General features: G+C 34.9%; 1 protein-coding gene across 1 annotated transcript in view; it reads left to right on the top strand.

The window, feature by feature from the left end:
- The window catches only part of LOC145694649 (uncharacterized), a 142,944-nt gene extending 126,820 nt beyond the window's left edge, over positions 1 to 16,124 (top strand). Inside the window, exon 2 of the mRNA XM_081771074.1 lies at positions 15,161 to 16,124. Coding sequence (XP_081627200.1) covers positions 15,161 to 15,959 — 799 coding nt within the window. The 3' untranslated portion in view covers positions 15,960 to 16,124. The remainder of the gene's footprint in view (positions 1 to 15,160) is intronic.
- The last annotated feature ends 1,726 nt before the right edge of the window (positions 16,125 to 17,850 follow it).

Here is a 17,850-nt window from a genome sequence, read left to right as displayed (position 1 = left end):
TAAAAACATGTCGTTTATCTCTGGCCCATTGGAGCAATGACTGTACAATTAAATGGACTATACTACGACGCGGTAACCGAATGTTGAGAATATTGAACATGTCTAGGTCTGTTAGCAACGCAGCGTTGATAGTGTGTACATATACGAAGTAGAGTAAATTTATAAATATTTAAGGACGTAACCAGGAGTGGGATGTTATGGGGGCTACACAGTTTAATATAAAAAGTAAATAATAATAATAATATCGTGAAAAATGCAATCCACGCTATTAGCATTACAATTGTTGCATACAGAAGTATTTTTCAAAAGTTCGAAGTAATACGTGGTATCATCCTCTCGGTATAAAATTTTGTGTAGTACTACAAATATGATCATTGTAAATAAGAAACTATAAAATTGAAAAATGGCGTATTTAAACCTATTGAATAGAGGTTTTGACATGTTGTGCATACGCTGGTCATTTAGCGTCTACGTATCCCACCAAATAACCCACTTTACCTCGTATCTACGTCACGTATACAGCGTCCGTATAGTCAAACCCGAAGTTCCCAAGAAATAAGCACTATATTTTTTTCTAAAGAAAGTAAAAGTATAACTTAAAACAAAATACATTTAAAAAAAATGTTACAAAATCCTACTCTGTCCCTTTCACAATCAGTTATTGAATAAAAAATTTAATGGTATGATATCTATAGCTTTACGTTCCACGATTATGCCTTTAGATTCAAAGAGACAGATGATTAATTAAAGTGATTGATTATAAAATACTTGAGAAGAACGGTGTTATGCGTCAATTGACCAAGTGTCAAAACATGGTTTTAAATTACTGAAGGAAACAGAAATATGTTACTATTACGATCCCGTTCTTTGCGCTTGGTCCAATAGCTTTACTTGAATATTTAAGCAAATAGTAGAGTTTCCAACTTTTTTTTTTTTTAAACATTATTTACATTGTCTCCTACACGTGACGTAAAAAAATTCGAAAATCGGAAAATGCCGCTTGGTCAATTGATGCATAACACCGTCCTTATTATAACATACATAAACTTAAAAGCCTTGAAAAAACTCACGGGCATGATATTATGCACGACAAACACACACAGCCTTGGTTTGAACCAGGGATCCTTTGCACCAGTGGTAAGTGCTCTACCAGTACTTTTTTTTTTTAATTCGCCCCAACCGGAACTTTTCGTTCCATGTCTAGTTAATATCTATTCTAGTTAATTCAATGCGACACAGAAGCGATGATGATAGTAAAATACCGGGTGTGCTCCACACAGTGACTCGATCCTCCAACGATCGCCAGCCTAACACAGCAGACGACCACTTGACCAGCGCTCCCCTTAACACTTCGTGAATATAGGGTATTTGGAGGGAAGTTTTTATTCACACACTTTCATAAGTGGCATGAATTCAGTCTCTTCTATCTTAACTAATTTCAACTGCAAACAATAGCTGGAAGTCTGTGATTTCAAATAAAATACACGGGCTATTTCATAATATCTAAGAGTTTCTTTTGCTTTTAGAGACGCGAAACCAAAACATATTTTTAAAGTGGGGAAGGATAAAATTAACTCACTCAGAATGCACACCAAGCAGTAGACATGGGTGCTAAGCCTTAGATATATATGTTAGATTGCACCAAAATTATCTTTTTTTTTTTCTTATCACACATTACGATATCATAAAACACAATATTTGAATCGGCGAAGCAGAAGAGCAAAATTCACTTCCTCATTTCAGTTTGATTTTAAACTCACTAATACGCTATATTGCATTAAAATCGAATGATTTCATCGGTTATCGAGGATTTTTTTTTTGATTGGGATAGGTGTTCACTCATTCTTCGTTGCTATTAACTCCAGAAAGCAAAAAGTATAAGGGAAATATAGTATATACACCACATCACACTTCTTGCTATCTACTACTGTCTTTTACTCTATAAAAATCAACGTTAAAACCAACCGGAACTAGTTGATTTTCTGCCACAGGACACAGCTTCTAGCTGTCTCTTATGGTTTTTATTCTAGACGATCACCGTTAAACCTGAAAATGGTCTAGATTTGAAACTTTCAGTAGAGGTTTAAGAGGGAAGATGGTACATATTCTTAGAACAATAAATCAATTATATATATGTCCTTCTCACTACTCCTATTATTTTTGATCTGTGTAGATCAATGATGAAACCGAAAGTTTTACTGCAAAAATTTATACTAAAGAAAAATGATACGAATGAAATGTATAATTAGGACTCTTAATCCATTATTGCAAAAAAATCCCTTCTCGATATTTATTACCCTCTTTTGCTCTATAATGACCAACATAAAAACCATCAGGTTTTATTTCTTCCTTTTTCTCTATCACTTCTGATATGAATATTGCCTTCAAAAGCAAACTCGATTTCCAACTTTTGATCTTCTACATCCTGATTAAATTTAGTAGTGATCCATCAAGTAGTCCATGAGATATTTTCTTCTCCCGGATGGGCGTACGGAGGACACAAAGTGAGGAGTAAATATGTCACGAATTTGATAAACCAATCTCCTTAACAAGATTTGTTCCTGAGTGTAGCAAGTTTGTCTACAAAGTAAAAGTTGACGCTCACACTAGTGAATAAATGGTACCTTTACAAGCTGCATTCGTAAAATTGTAGAGGCGGGAAAATTATCCCTGCAAGGATGAAATTTTTCTGTTTCAAGGAGACTATTTTGGTAGAGTGAATCCATCATCCTCCGTCAGTTCGCACAGTGGGAAGAATATAAATGCTTTAACCCATTGTAGAGTAATCTATGTACCCTTACAAACAGAGAAATAGTGCTCAGTTTATTCATATTCTTTAGGAAATAATCAGATACAATGATCAATTATCGACTTACTTTAAACCCTAACTACTTCTGATAAAAAATAAAAGAGCAAAACAAACCATAAAATCAGAAACTATAAGCCAAGTGTAGCGGAAATTTAATAAATAAATAAATAAATAAATAAATAAATAAATATACGCATTCAGTGGCATTGAAATCAGGTTCAAAAATTGTTAATCCCAGGACAAATAAGGAACTTAACATGTATGGCTATCGAAACAAGTGTAAAATTACATTTCAGTGTATAGATGACGAAAGAACTCCTTAACAACCCTCCTTCTGTTTTACGTTTTTGTTTGGTCGAAAAGCCTGTTTTTTTTTTTTTTTCTTTAAATACAACAAAGTTTTTTGTGCATTTGCTAAGGTATTATTTTATTCTGAAAGTAACATTGCATTAATTAATAAGATAGGAGATGAGTATTTCAAACAGTAAAAAGCGAGGTATGTTGGGAATGCTTCACTACTCCCGACTCTCCATCCGAATGCACTGTTGCCAAACTTCCTATTTTGAGAGACCTAGAAAAATTCATGCGCCCAAATATATTTTGAAGAAATGTACAAATACGTATCTAAGTATAAATATTGAGAGTGTATTAACCAAGTTATTTGATTTATAATTTCTAATCATTAATTGTGTTAATTACTTGACGAATCTGGATATTGTACAATCATCAGCATATTGAGCAAGAAAAGTAAGAACAAATAGAATTAAATTATATCACTTGTGTCAATTCGTAAAAAAATATCAAACGTGCTGACGTGCAAATAACAAATATTTGTGACGACTCGTTATCGAATTTAGCAAACATCGTACATAATTAAAGAAAATGCAAACACAGGAATAACTGTAAAGATCCACTAAAGCTAAAGTAGATGAAAATAATTTACTCAGGCCAGACAGAGTTGTGAAGCAGTTGAAACGTATATCCTTCTCTTCCCCGGACACTACAAAAGTCATGTATTGGACGACAAAATGAAATGTCGATAGATTTTTTTTTTTAATACGAATGAAGAAAACTTAGTTTCTATTAGTGTTATTGATAACACTGGTCAACATGTTAAAAAAAAAAAAAAACAACACAAGAAGTGAATTCTTAGCCTGATACAGTTCGTCCTCCTGAATTCAAACATATAATCAGAATCTTTCTATCCGGCAAAGCTTTGTTATAACGTTTTTTCACCTTTATATGCGACATGGATTGTATTTTCTTGAAATATGCATGTATTTGGAGCGGCATCGTTCAGCGGTTTATCAACGTATCAGGTTATTGTGAAAGGTTGAAGCTTTCACGTGGTATAAAGATTGTCGTCATAAATCTCATACGGAACAATCTCATACAGAGTTGAAGGTTTATTGGAATTAGGTAAAATAGTTTAGAAATTATATATTTTCAATTGCATAAATCCCCCCCCTTCCCATTTACTACACCTTAACAACGGGCGACTATAAAGTTAGACAGCTTATAGGGCACACATGCCATATAGATATTTGATTTAGTGAATACTCCCTTGTTTTATAATAGGAAAAGTGGAAACTGATTACGAAAAATTTCTTTTGTGTAGGCTTGACAAAACTGTAAATGTAGGTAAAGATCAGACGTTTTAGCAGGCAGCCAGTGTTGATAGTGTAGTGAGACCCTCAGTGTACTTAATGCTTTAATAGAAACTAAGTGGAATATAAAAACTACATAGATTTTATAAAACATTAAAATATTATATAGAATACTACTAGAAAAATGTTATGCAATTTTTCCATTCGAAATCGCACACCAATATATAATTCCACGATGAACTTCATATATCTGTCGACAATGCATGTGATATAGTCAACTCACTTCAATAAAATAAGCCATTTAAACTTTAAGACAAGACTTACAGAAAATCATTTAAAGAAGATATACAACTGGAAATTAGAAATTAGAACAGGACTTGGCATACATTATTAGGACAACTTAAGTACCTGTATAGACACGTACACACACACACACACACACACACCAAAAAAAATGGTTATACTACATTCATGGACGAGATACAAAGTTATTTTATATCAACAGTTATTCAATACAGCATTAACACCGAACAAATTACATCAAATCAACAAATCAGATAAAAGTTGTTGATCAAAAAAGAAATAGGTTCTATAGATCATATGATCTTTGCAAGTAAAAGTGACCAAATCAGTTAAAAAAAAAGAGGGGTATAAGTTATTGGAATTGAATACTGTTAATCATTAAGTTCCTACAGATATGTGGAAATAATAATAATTTTTTAAATAAATTCCATATTTACATCAGATGAATTACCTAGCGAAATTGCACACAAAGATTAAAAGAAAAATATTTTTAAATACATTCGAAAAATCCAAATATGAAAACTTTCCAGAGGTTATTACTTGAAATCACAAAGACAACAATTACAAAAAAAAAAAAAAAAAAAAATCCCTTATACCAAAATAAGAGAGAAAAGCAAGCTGAATTTATCACAAAGATTTTGTTCAGGTTCAAGGAACTTCAAATTATTATAATGTAATGTCAAACTAAGGACTTTACGGTTTCACTTTGTAACAAAACAAGTGCGGTAGAAGACTTTACCTGATATGGCTGCCTCCTAAGAATTTAAATTCCGAATTGGAGTTTGGTTAACTCTGTTTATAAAGGTTATTGGATGACTGTTGCTCTACTCCATGTTCCCAAAAGAGATGGCAAGGATTTAGCTTATAATCGACCAGCTTCTTTTTCGAAATATTATTCCTGAAGTGTTCGACAAAGTGGTTTACAGACTTTTGTAGAATGTTTATTCTAATATTTGTACAAATCAACATGGTTCTATGAAAAGCAGTCCAATCTTTATGAACTGCGACCAGTTATAGCTGGTTTTATATTCAATATTTCCCCTGTTGTTTAGAATGATGGGCAAGTTGATGTAGCGTATTTCGATTTATCCTAGGCTTTTGACAAATCACCTCATGATATTTTGATTTTAAAAAGCTAGAAATATATGACCTTTTTATTTGATTTATTATGTGGTTGGTGTCTTACTTGTCGCGTAGAAAATTTCTTGTTAGTTACAAGAAGTGTGTTTCTGATATTCTTGGATTTGTTATGGCAACATTTGTACCGAGTTTGTTCTTTTGTTTCTCTTTTGTTCCTTCGTTCGTTTTCTATCAGCTGTAGTGCAAGTGCAAATGTTAGAATAAAAATAGTATTTTTTGCCTTCTATAATATAACATTAACATTTTATTGTAAAATCTGGCGACCGTGACAGAACTGAAAAACAAATAATGGAGAAGGCAAAAAGAGTTAGAACAGTGGCTAGAGTTGTATTTACAAAAATCGCAAAAAATGTGGAACAGTGTTGTAATTCCGCGAATGTGAACATTGACGAAATTACAGTGAACTTTGAATTATTGGAGGATAAATACAGGACGGTTGATAAAGCACACAATGAATACATTGAATTGTTATTAAAAGAAGAATTCCAAGAAGATGATTTTGTTCACGAAACAGAAGCACAAGATAAGTATGTTCTGACATTTTATGGTCTCCGTACAAAAGTTCAAGAGTTGATCGATAACCATGCATCAAATTCAACTCGTGATACAGACATTGTTTTGCCAGAAGGTAAGGAACGGGGTATTAAGTTACCGGTAATTGATTTTAAAAGTTTGATGGTGACTTGAAGAATTGGTTACCGTTTTGGAGTTAGTTCAATCGTTTCGATGCGGACACGAATATCGCAAACAGTGACAAATTTCAGTATTTAGTTCAGGCCACTCTACTCGGTTCAAGAGCACGCCAATTCGTTGAAAGTTTCCCGTTATGTGAAGAAAACTATCCGAAAGTAATTCAAGGTCTGAAGTCACGTTTCGGCCGTAAAGATACATTGGTAGAAGTGTATGTGAGGGAACTTTTAAAACTGGTGTTAAGCAATTTGAACAGTAATAAGCAATTAGAACGCAGTGCCTTGTACGACAAAATTGAGTCACAATTACGAGGATTAAGTACATTAGGAGTGACGATAGACAAATCCGCAGCAATGCTGTACCCACTAGTGGAATCGTGTTTACCTGAGGAACTTTTGCGAGCATGGCAAAGGGGAACTACGAACTATGGAGAATCTACAGTGGAAAATAGACTGGAAAATTTAATGTTGTTTGTGAGAAAAGAAGTTGAAAGTGAAGAGCGGATAGCACTTGCAGTTGCGGGCTTTGATTTGAAAGATACTTCCAGTGCGATAAAGAAAAGGAAGGATCGAAGTAGTCCCACAGAAATTGTTCCAACAGCGGCAGAGTTAGTTAATTGTAAAGGTGATCCAGAGAAATGTATTTTTTGCAGTGATTTTCATGTTACCGAGGAGTGTTCGAAGGCACGTAACTGGTCTTTTGAGGAAAAAACAAAGGTGTTAAAAGCAAAGGGTTGTTGTTTCAAATGCCTAAAACCGGGGCACATTAGCAGTAGATGTAGAATAAAATTAAAATGCGCCAAGTGCAAGGGACAACATTCATACATTATGTACAAGATACCAAAAGGTAACAAGGAAAATGACGGTACAGTGAAACAAAGTGTGACGAAACCGGTTTTTGAAAATACATTAACTACTAACGTGTATACCGAAACGTTTTTGCAAACATTAGTTGCACAAGTAAGGAGTCAAGAGACAGAAAGGGAGGTAACAGCAATTATAAATACCGGTTCCCAACTATTGTACATTCGAACAGCTACCGCATTGGAAATGGGATACGAAATTGTCAAAAAAGAAAGTGTTACGCATGCACTCTTCGGAGCTATTTGTTCTGCTCCTTATAAACATAGTTGTTATCAAGTTAGTTTGTATAGTCTGAAAGGAGATTATGCATGCAATTTTGAAGCACTGAACCAAGATACAATATGTAGCAATGTGACGTCAGTAGTTGAAGGTCCTTGGATACAGGAGTTAAAAAATTTGGTGTAGAAATTTACGACAGGAACCCTGGCGTGGTAGAAATTTTAATTGGTTCTGACATGCAGGAAAACTTTTTACTGGGAAAAGAATTCTGTTGAAGTCCGGATTGGTAGCTATGGAAACATTGCTTGGTTGGGTTTTAATGGGCAGAGTTAAAGTACGTGGTGATGTTGAATTTTCGTCTATGGCAACGATGTCCATGTTTTGTAAAGAAGAATCTATAGCGGATTTATGGCGGTTAGATGTTCTTGGTATTACAGATCCTGCGGAAAAGAAGACAAAATTGGAAGCTCAGCAAGCAGTAATAGATTACTTTAATAAGACCGTAGCTATTAATGAAGAGAAGAGGTACGAAGTAATGTTACCTTGGATAGAAGGGCATCCTACACTTCCTAGTAATATTGAAATGTGCAAAAGAAGATTGAATACACTTATTGGTAAGTTGAGGAAGGAAAACCGTTACGAAGACTATCAACAAGTGTTGAATGAATGGATATATGATGGCGTAATGGAAGAAGTTCCACCAGAAGAAAAGGATAGAGAAGGACATTATTTATCTCATCGCTATGTAGTCAAGGAAAGCAGTGAGACGAAAATACGTCCCGTCTTCGACGCATCAGCCAGGGAGAAAAATTATCCTTCATTGAATCATTGTTTAGAGAAGGGCATTAATTTGATCGAAATGATACCCTCAATTTTGATAAAGTTTAGGTTAAATAGAATCGGAGTTGTATCCGATATCAAGAGAGCATTTTTAGAAATTAGGGTTTGTAAAAGAGACCGTGACTTTTTGAGATTTTTGTAGGTTGACCAGGAGGGAAACGAAAAGATATTTCGTCACAAGCGTGGAGTTTTTGGTGTGAACTGTAGTCCATTTTTGTTGTGTGCAGTGATAGAACATCATCTTAAGTTAGAAATGGAAAAACAAAGAGAATGAAAAATCCAGTATTCCAGAGAAGTCATCGCTCAGCTTTCGAAGTGCTTTTATGTGGACAATTACGTTACCATCGTAAGGAATGAAGAGGAGCTTCATCACTTCATTAATGAAAGCACCCAAGTAATGGCAAAAGCTGGATTTGAGCGGAGAGGGTGGGAGTACACTTCTCTTGGAGAGATCGAGCAAGACGACGGAGTGGGAAAGGAAATCTGTCACTTTGGCAATAAGACCAGAATGCTGCGACGGGTTGATACCGGAAGTTCTTACTAAGAGGGTTATTTTGTCGTTTGCAAACCGGATATTTGACCCCATAGGGATTACTTCTCCTGTGACGTTGTATCCAAAGATCCTTTTGCAAGAAATTTGGCGATTGGAATTAAGTTGGGACTAAGTAGTTCCAGGGACAGTAAGGAAGAAATTTTTACAGTGGGTAGGTGAATTGCCTTTGTTGAAAGAACTTTCATTTCCTAGATGTATACAAGGAGATTCAGAAAATTGTTGCCTACATGTGTTCTGTGATGCAAGTGAAAGAGCCTATGCTACTGCAGTTTTTCTTAGAAGTATTACCAGATAAAATTTTATTGTGCAGTTAGTACAAGCCAAGACAAGAGTTGCTCCTATAAAGAAATCAACCATAGCAAGATTAGAATTATTGGCAGCTACTATTGGTGGGACACTGGCTACTTCTGTGATTGAGGTCTTGAATCTTGAAGGTATACAAATTTATTATTGGACAGATTCTGCAACAGTTCTTGCATGGATTAAACGAGATGAGCAATGGAATACTTTTGTTTGGAATCGAGTGCAAGAAATCAGAAAATTAAGTGAAAAAGAAACTTGGCATTACGTACCAAAAAACATGAATCCGGCGGATTTACCATCGAGAGGATGTACTTCAGAACAACTACTTGAGTCAAAATGGTGGGAGGGTCCTTCGTAGCTGCGACGACCCAAGGAGGAATGGCCAGAACAGACGTGTGAGTACAAAGAAGAAATTATTACACAGGAAAAGAAAAAGACGGTCTCATCAGCTATGCTTAATGTTGGAAAGGACAGTGACTGGTATTATCGGTATCCTTCGAAGTACGAACAATTAGTTCGCATAATAGGTTGGATGAAAAGATTTATTCATAATTGTCGTTCTAAGCAAAGAAGAAGCAACGAATTGTCTGTTGAACAATTGATATCAGCAGAGAAGACTGTTATTAGAGTTGTCCAAACAGATTCCTTTGAGGGTGTTGGCGACAAGAATTTGAAATCTTTGTGTCCGTTCGAAGACAATGACAAAATCGTCAGAATAAAAACCAAAATTACAGAACTTTCAGATGTTGAAACCTTTCGTTATCCAGTTGTGTTGCCAAGAACACAACCAGTATTAAAAGATTAGTTTACGATAAACATGCGGAAGCTTGTCATGTTAGTGTTCAAGGTTTGTTGAGTCTTCTTAGGGAACAGTTTTGGATACCCAAAGGAAGAAAAACCATTCGATCTATAATAAAGCAATGTGTCATATGTAAACGATATACTGCCAAGAAGTTGGAACCAATCCCTGTAGATAGAATCAGAGATGCAACAGTGTTTGAAGTAACGGGAGTGGACCAGTTAGACTACGAGATGGAGGAAAAGCTTGGATTTCTATATTTACCTGTGCAGCTTATGGAGCAGTGCATTTGGAGCTTGTTTCCGGATTATCGAGTAGTGACTTTCTTCAAGCCCGTAGAAGATTTATAGTGCGTCGAGGCCGTCCTTCGGTCATTTACAATGACAGTGGCACGAATTTTGTTGGCATTGAAAATTTATTGAGCAGACTGGATTGGGAATGTATAACGTCTTTTGCAACTGTGTAACGCATCAAGTGGAAATTCAATCCACCCAGTGCTGCTTGGTGGAGTGGATGGTGGGAGCGTTTAATTCGATTAATGAAAGTATTTTAAGGAGAATGCTTGGGAAGGCTTCGCTAAATTATGAAGAATTCATTACAGTGTTGTGTGACTGTGAAGCTGTCATGAATGGTCGACCGTTAACTTATGTTTCTGATGATACTTCGGATTTACTAGCTATAACTCCATCTATGTTTCTGGAGCTAGTTAGACAAGTAGGAGTACCGGAACTCGACAACTTGGAATCCGTTGAGATATTGTCATAAACTCAAGGAACAGTTACGCAGTAGATTTCGTAGTGAATATTTGGGACAGTTGATGCAGCATTGGAAATCTAGAAGAGAGCATAGTGAAATATAAATAGGGGATGTTGTACTTGTAAAAAACGAGAACTTGAAACGTTTAGAATGGCCTTTAGCAAGAGTTGTTGAAATATTACCTGGACGCGACGGTGAAGTACGACTTGTGCGGTTGAAGACATGTACCGGAATGATGATGAGACCAGTGCAACGAGTTTTTCTCCTGGAAGTTCATTCAAATGAGATACCACAGGTGTTGAAAGAACCAGCAGTGTATCCTAGTGATGAACAAATGAACGGAGTGAGTGATAAAAACACAGACACTGAATGTGAAACAAAACTTTAAACTGTTACAACTCGAACTGGTAGAAAAGTGAAACCTCCTACCAGATTAGATCTTTTGTATATATTTAAAAGTAAATAATGTTTATTGTGGTTGCGTTACCAGTCCCCTCAACGTAACTCAAGATGGTAGGATGTTGGATTTGTTATGGCAACATTTGTACCGAGTTTGTTCTTCTTTTGTTTTTCTTTTGTTCCTTCGCTCGTTTTGTATCAGCTGTAGTGCAAATGTTAGAATAAAATAGTATTTTTTTGCCTTCTATAATATAACATTAACGTTTTATTGTAACAGATACCTACAATATTTATTCCGGTGTTCCGCAGCTTTCCAATTTTGATCTCCTTTTATTTCTTGTGTTTAATAATGATAATAGCGACAACTAAAAGTGTAAATTTTTAATGTATGTTGATGATCTAAAAATTTATAAATCTGTTAAGAGTTTGGATGACCGATTTGTAACTCAAAATAAAATTAACGATGTTTTACATTGATCTGAAATCAGTTTGTTACCATTAAATTGTAATAAAACAGTATCATTTTTATGCATTCTTTTTTAGATGGCAAACTGAATTTGTTATCTATGATAATTTTATACGTTCTTATCATTATACAAGGCATTTGAGAAGATTTTGAGCTACTGCCTGTCTAGAAGTTATCCCTATGTATAGATGTTTATCAGCTGGCAATGATTTGGCTAGTGTTGATACATTTCTTGGATTTAGACAGAAGCAATTCTATACATGCTTTCTGGCAGATTAAGGATGTATTTTTCTCTCTTTTTTTATATGACTTACATATCTAATTTAAGTTTTATATTGTGTGGTTTGTCATTTAGTATACATTTTTATATTATTGTGATATGTTTCTGTATAATTTGATGCAACTTTGTGGAATGAAAATTGCGATTGGACATTTTGACTGTTATTCTCTACATCTAATTTTAAAAAAAATCTAAATGATATTTGGTGAAATTTGTCATAAAACACTAGAAAGTGTAGAAGTATTCAGTTACGGAACAAAAAAACATTAACTCATTTGTGCTTGGACAAACCAAAAAGTAACTTATTTATTTTGGTTCTGGTACCACTAACTCTTTGTGGTTGAGAAAGCCATCTGAATGTAGCGTTTGGAACAAGAAGAGAAAACTGGCAAAAATGGCAACAGATTCGTCGAGCAAAAGGTTAGTATAATTAATATATTCTGCAATGCTACGTTAAATTTCTTGTTAATGGAAATAAAAATGTTTATATTAGTTTCACAAAAATATATTGCATATTGAGAAATATTTGCTTGGTGTTTTCGCTCCGTAATTATGGGTGTTGCGTTTTCGCACCATCGGGTACGTACGAAGTCAAATTTTTATAATGAAAGTTATTTTCTTTCTTGAAGTTTATAGTTCGTGTTCTATTTGATTAAATTGTTTTTGAAACATATTATGGTTTAGGAGTAAATATATCAGTGTGGGAGTCAAGCTATCCGGTGTCCCATACACCAGCAGTACCGGTACCATTCAAGACCAAGTAATACGAAGATCAACTCTAAAACGGTATAGATGTTAGATTGAAGATGTAAACAGCTTTCGTGACCCACTATTGTTTCAGTCATCACTTGGTATTCTTGGGATATGATTTTATATCCTGCAAAATTAGCACAGCTAACGTTAGGGATGTTAGAACCTATTCTAACCTTATGGACCGGGTAATCCGATTGTTACTTTCGATAGGATTTACTAAAATATAGTTACGATAGGCATGGTGTGGAACAGGAAATCTTGTATTGAAGAAGCAACAGTTTTAACTTGTGTCACTGCATATTGATAAATTAGATGCACTTTATCTAATTTGTTATTAAGGAAGATCATTATGCTTATTTTCAGGGAATTTACAGTCAACGAAAGTTTGACTATATTGGAAGAGAGCTTACAGCTGTTGGAACTCGTTTTGACATCTGGTTTGGAGGACAAGGTAATTGGGAATGGTGACAGTGTTTGTGATGGAAGTGAAAGTGTTACAGATGTTTCTAACACTGGAAACACAAGTAATTTTAAGAAACAAAGTCCTAACTCCAAGATGAAGACAATTTGTAGAAAATGATTGCAGAAGGATTTGCCGCAGCGAACGGAATTACGTCAAAAGGTTGAGAATGTGGAATAATGCACACACATAGCCCAGAAAGTGTTTTATACACTTTACAAAAACGCAAAAGTAACTTTTATCTTTCTGTGGAAGATCAGAAAGTAATGTTAGGTGTATGTTTACTAAGTGGTTACGTGCCGCTTCCTAGGAAACGCATGTTTTGGGAGGAAAGTCCAGACACTCGAAACGAGGCAGTTTCAAGTGCAATTTGCAGAAATAGATTTGAAAATATAATGAGGTATCTACACATGAACAATAACAAATTTAGACGAAAACGATAAATTATCCAAAGTAAGACTGCATATAGATATGCTTCGCTACAATTGTATCGAAAATTCCATTTGGGAAACAATAATATCAATCAATGGAGATATGATCCCTTACTTTGGAAGGCACAATTTGGAACAATTTATTCGAGGTAAACCTCTACGATTCGGTTATAAGGTTTGGTGCTTAAATTTTTCATTGGGCTATTTAGTTGATTTTGAAGTATACCAAGAGACTAAGGACATACAAACACACACAAAGGACAGTTTGGACTTGGTGGCGGAGTGCTCATGAAATTTTCAGAAGCTTTTCCAAGCGTTGAAAATAAAATTCTCCCTCATCAGATTGTTGCTGACAACTATTTCATCTGCTTGAAAATCACGGACAAGTTTACTGAGATCGTAGTAGGTTTAACTGGTACCGTCAGGGAAAACCGAATTGAGAACTGCCCAATAAAACAGGCTGCGTCTATACAAAAGGGGAGAAGGGGTAGTTACCATATGTGGTGTTCAAACAATTTTGTGGTTGTGTGCTGATGGAACGATAATGCAGTTGTTACATTAGCTTCGAACTGTGACGGTGTTGAACCATTAGCAAATGCTTCTAGGTATTCAGCTTCGAAGAAAAAGAAAATTTCCATCAAGCTGCCATACCTGGTTGAAAAGTACAACAGGTATATGGACCGAAACGTGAGTAAATACAGATGTCAGGTTCGTTCTAAAAAGTGGTGGTGGCCGTTATTTATCTGGTGTATTGACATGGCAGCACAGAATGCATGGCACTTGCATAGGCGTCCAGTTTCAGTAACACAGGACACTGAACTTGATCTTGGGTTCCAAAGAGCTATCAACTTGAATTATCTTCAGAAATATGGCCAAGGAAGAGCAAAACCAGGTACAACAGTGACTCCCGTCCAAAAACGGGTATCAGAGATTATACGTTTCGACAACATAGGACACATAATTGTACTCCCGGAAAAGAGAAGACGCTATGCAGAGTGTTATTCCCATACAACAGATAGTGTTCTAAATGCAGTATGTCCTTACATGACAAGTGCTTTAAAATGTTGATGTTGGGAAATAACAAAATATCGAATGACACTTGGAAGCACCATGGAAATTACTCACTTGATTATTGTAATAACTCTCATATATTGTGCCTGATTTTCCCTCAATAAGTATTACCTATATTACTAAACTTCTTCTGTATTGTAGTGCTTCTCTAACGTAAATTTTCTATGATGTATGTGCTCTGTAGTGCGTTTTCGCACCTAGTGCTTTTCAACAAAGTATAACTTTCAATAAAGTATACATAATTGATACACAAAAAATACAGCTTTCCCGAAAAAAGTTCTGAGCACGAATAGGTTAATGAACCAGTATATAAAATGGATAGTGTTACATCCATTTATTCTAATTTCAGTGTTGTTAAAATATAATTTAAGTTATACTGATTTACTATTATTATTGTTGTGTTTTGATTATTTTTCAGAATCATAAATCGAAGTGAGATGGTTTACGAAAACAAAGTGTGTAATGTATGTGGAGAGAAGTACGTTGGGAACAAGAGAGCTCGGTGGGATCATATGTGGAAAAAGCATAAAATCGGTCGATATAAATGTCAAGGATGTCCAAGAACTCACAATGTATTCGCTTTTTTGCGGAGACATGTAGTAATACATTCAACTTCACGTACAAAAGACTTTACATGTGAACTTTGTGACAAAATGTTTTTAACAAGATGTGGACTACGCTGTCATATTCGGGATATTCATAACAAAGAGAAGAATACAGTGAGCTGTGACATGTGTCAGAAACAAGTTACGAAGGGACGTTTGAAGTTTCATATGGAAACGCATAGCTCAAATCAAAAGTATTCTTGCCCTTTATGTAATAGAACGTTCAGTAAGTATGAAAGCTTGATGACCCATAAAAGAAATCATAAAAACATATTCTGTTCTTGCAACGTATGTGGAAAGATGATGAAAAAACATCGCTTGCCAGACCACATGAGCATCCATAAAGAATCAACACAATGTGAAGTTTGTGGTTCAAAACTCTCAAGTCCTCTTGCTCTTAAACTTCATATATCAATTCACACAGGAGAACAGCCATTTATATGTGACATCTGTGGTCGAAAGTTTGCACGTAAGTACAATCTGCAAACACATTTGAATCTTCACGCAGGAGTGCGTAAACTTGAGTGTGATATATGTGGAAAAAGATTTGCTCAAAAGTGGAATTTGCGAACCCATATGACGTCGTGTCATAATAATTTCTCTACACCTTGAAAATGATCTGTTTATTTTCTGAGTCATTGTAATACTTTTGTAATACTATTAAGGTATGACAATGTAACAGAAAGAGTTGTAAAATAAAACTTATTTAATTTTTGATGCTCGTATTGAAGTTGTTTTATATTTTAGCGTATTTAATAAAGAAACAATTTGAATAAAGACTTTTACATGGTTTATTTCTAGATTTTTAAAAACATTACACGATGTCACAATCTTTGTCGCTGTTAGAATGTTTCCGATATTTATTGATCAAAGTAGTTTTAAAAAGGAAACTAAATGATTCCCCGAGTTACTAAACCCCAACAGATCGGCCAAAGAAACTGGTAAATAAGAAAAATAACAACGAAGTCCCTTAAGTCGTACTTGTAATGAAATTGTTCAGTTTTCTGTCCTACGCTTATGCCTATTGTCTAAAGGAGATGGCAATGACGATGGTGAATGTAGTTGTGGAATGAAGGAAGTTGCAGGAATCGGAAGAACGCCGAGAAAAGTCACTCATGGAAAGCTTGTCCACCATAAAGCCTACTTGATGAGAGCTTGAATCCCACACACAGAAGTGATCGATCTGTCACTGAGCCACAACGGTTCCTAAGTTGCATTTAGAGAAGTTAGATATATATATATATAAAATGAGTGTGTATGTGAGTGCGTGAGAGAGAGCATCTTCACTGATGACTCTAGAGATGCGAAACTTATCTACTCCACGATTTACTCCATCTCAGCTTTCTATTTTTATAGTGACTTGAGCACGCATCTTTGATGTACAAAGTTCCGGGTTCAATTCCCGCAGGACAATTTTGAAATTCGAACACGATGGTTCGGGTTCTACCTAAAATAGTATGTCTGCATTTCATATACCATCAGTACTGAAAAATTACATTAAACTCCAACCATTCAATCAAAATAAGCGAAATCGAATACATACATCATGTCACGACAGTAGACAAATCGTTATTTTAAACTATCATTTGAAGAATTTAAGTGAACTATGAAACCTCGTCCCTGCAACAAGCTGTATTGGTGCCTTCCATTTCAATTCAGGCAAAAAAAAAATAAATAAATAAATAAAATTGTACCATCACCATCTCAGATATTGTTGAAACTTTTTTTATAGCAACTAGACATGTTTTTAAGAGACCCATATTTTTTTGTTTTGTCGAAAAAAATTTTCCCGCCAAGTAATGGGCCATCAAAGACTGGGAGTACAATTTATGAATTGTAAAAGACATGGAAAATGGTCAACTTCGGAGCCCCACCATTCAGCTATGGAGACAGGTAGAGATATAATTCTTGTTGTGGTATGTACATAGGGATATAAATAAATATATTTTATTGTACTTCGGTTTGCGCATGCGTACCTTTTTGTACATAAATTAACAAATGAACGTTAATTTATCTGAAAAGTCGAAGTTTGCGAATTTTTTCGAGCACTTCCGGTTCAAATTTTAAAATTCTGTTTTCACGGTTGGTAAGACCTAGTTACCCGCTTTCCGAAAAAAATTTTGTATCGCTTCTGTGTGCAACCGTTTTGTCGCAAAAAATTCGAGAAATTGTAAAATTCTCAAAAATCGCCATTTTTGGGCGCCATTTTCTCGAAAACGCCATCTTTTAAAATTCTGAGATTTTGTCAGATGGTTTAGCTTTACATGAATAATAAACACATCAAATACCATTCTCGACCAATGCTTCATGAATTAACTACAGCTTTTTGAAGTTAGCGAAGTTTCGTTAACTTTGATATCACAGTTAGCAACACTGGAAACAATAAAAGTGCAATGATTTGATTATGTTTGTGGTTCACATTAATTAAATGAAGAATAAAAGGTTTCCCTGACTGGTTTTTTATTATTTTGATCAAAAAAGCGCTCTGAAATAGTAAAATTAT

Source organism: Thermobia domestica, chromosome 9 (assembly GCF_964235325.1).
Source record: "Thermobia domestica chromosome 9, izTheDome1.hap1.1, whole genome shotgun sequence".
NCBI lineage: Eukaryota > Metazoa > Arthropoda > Insecta > Zygentoma > Lepismatidae > Thermobia > Thermobia domestica.
The sequence above is the reverse complement of the archived record's forward strand: the minus strand, read 5'-3'. Positions and strand labels throughout refer to the sequence as shown.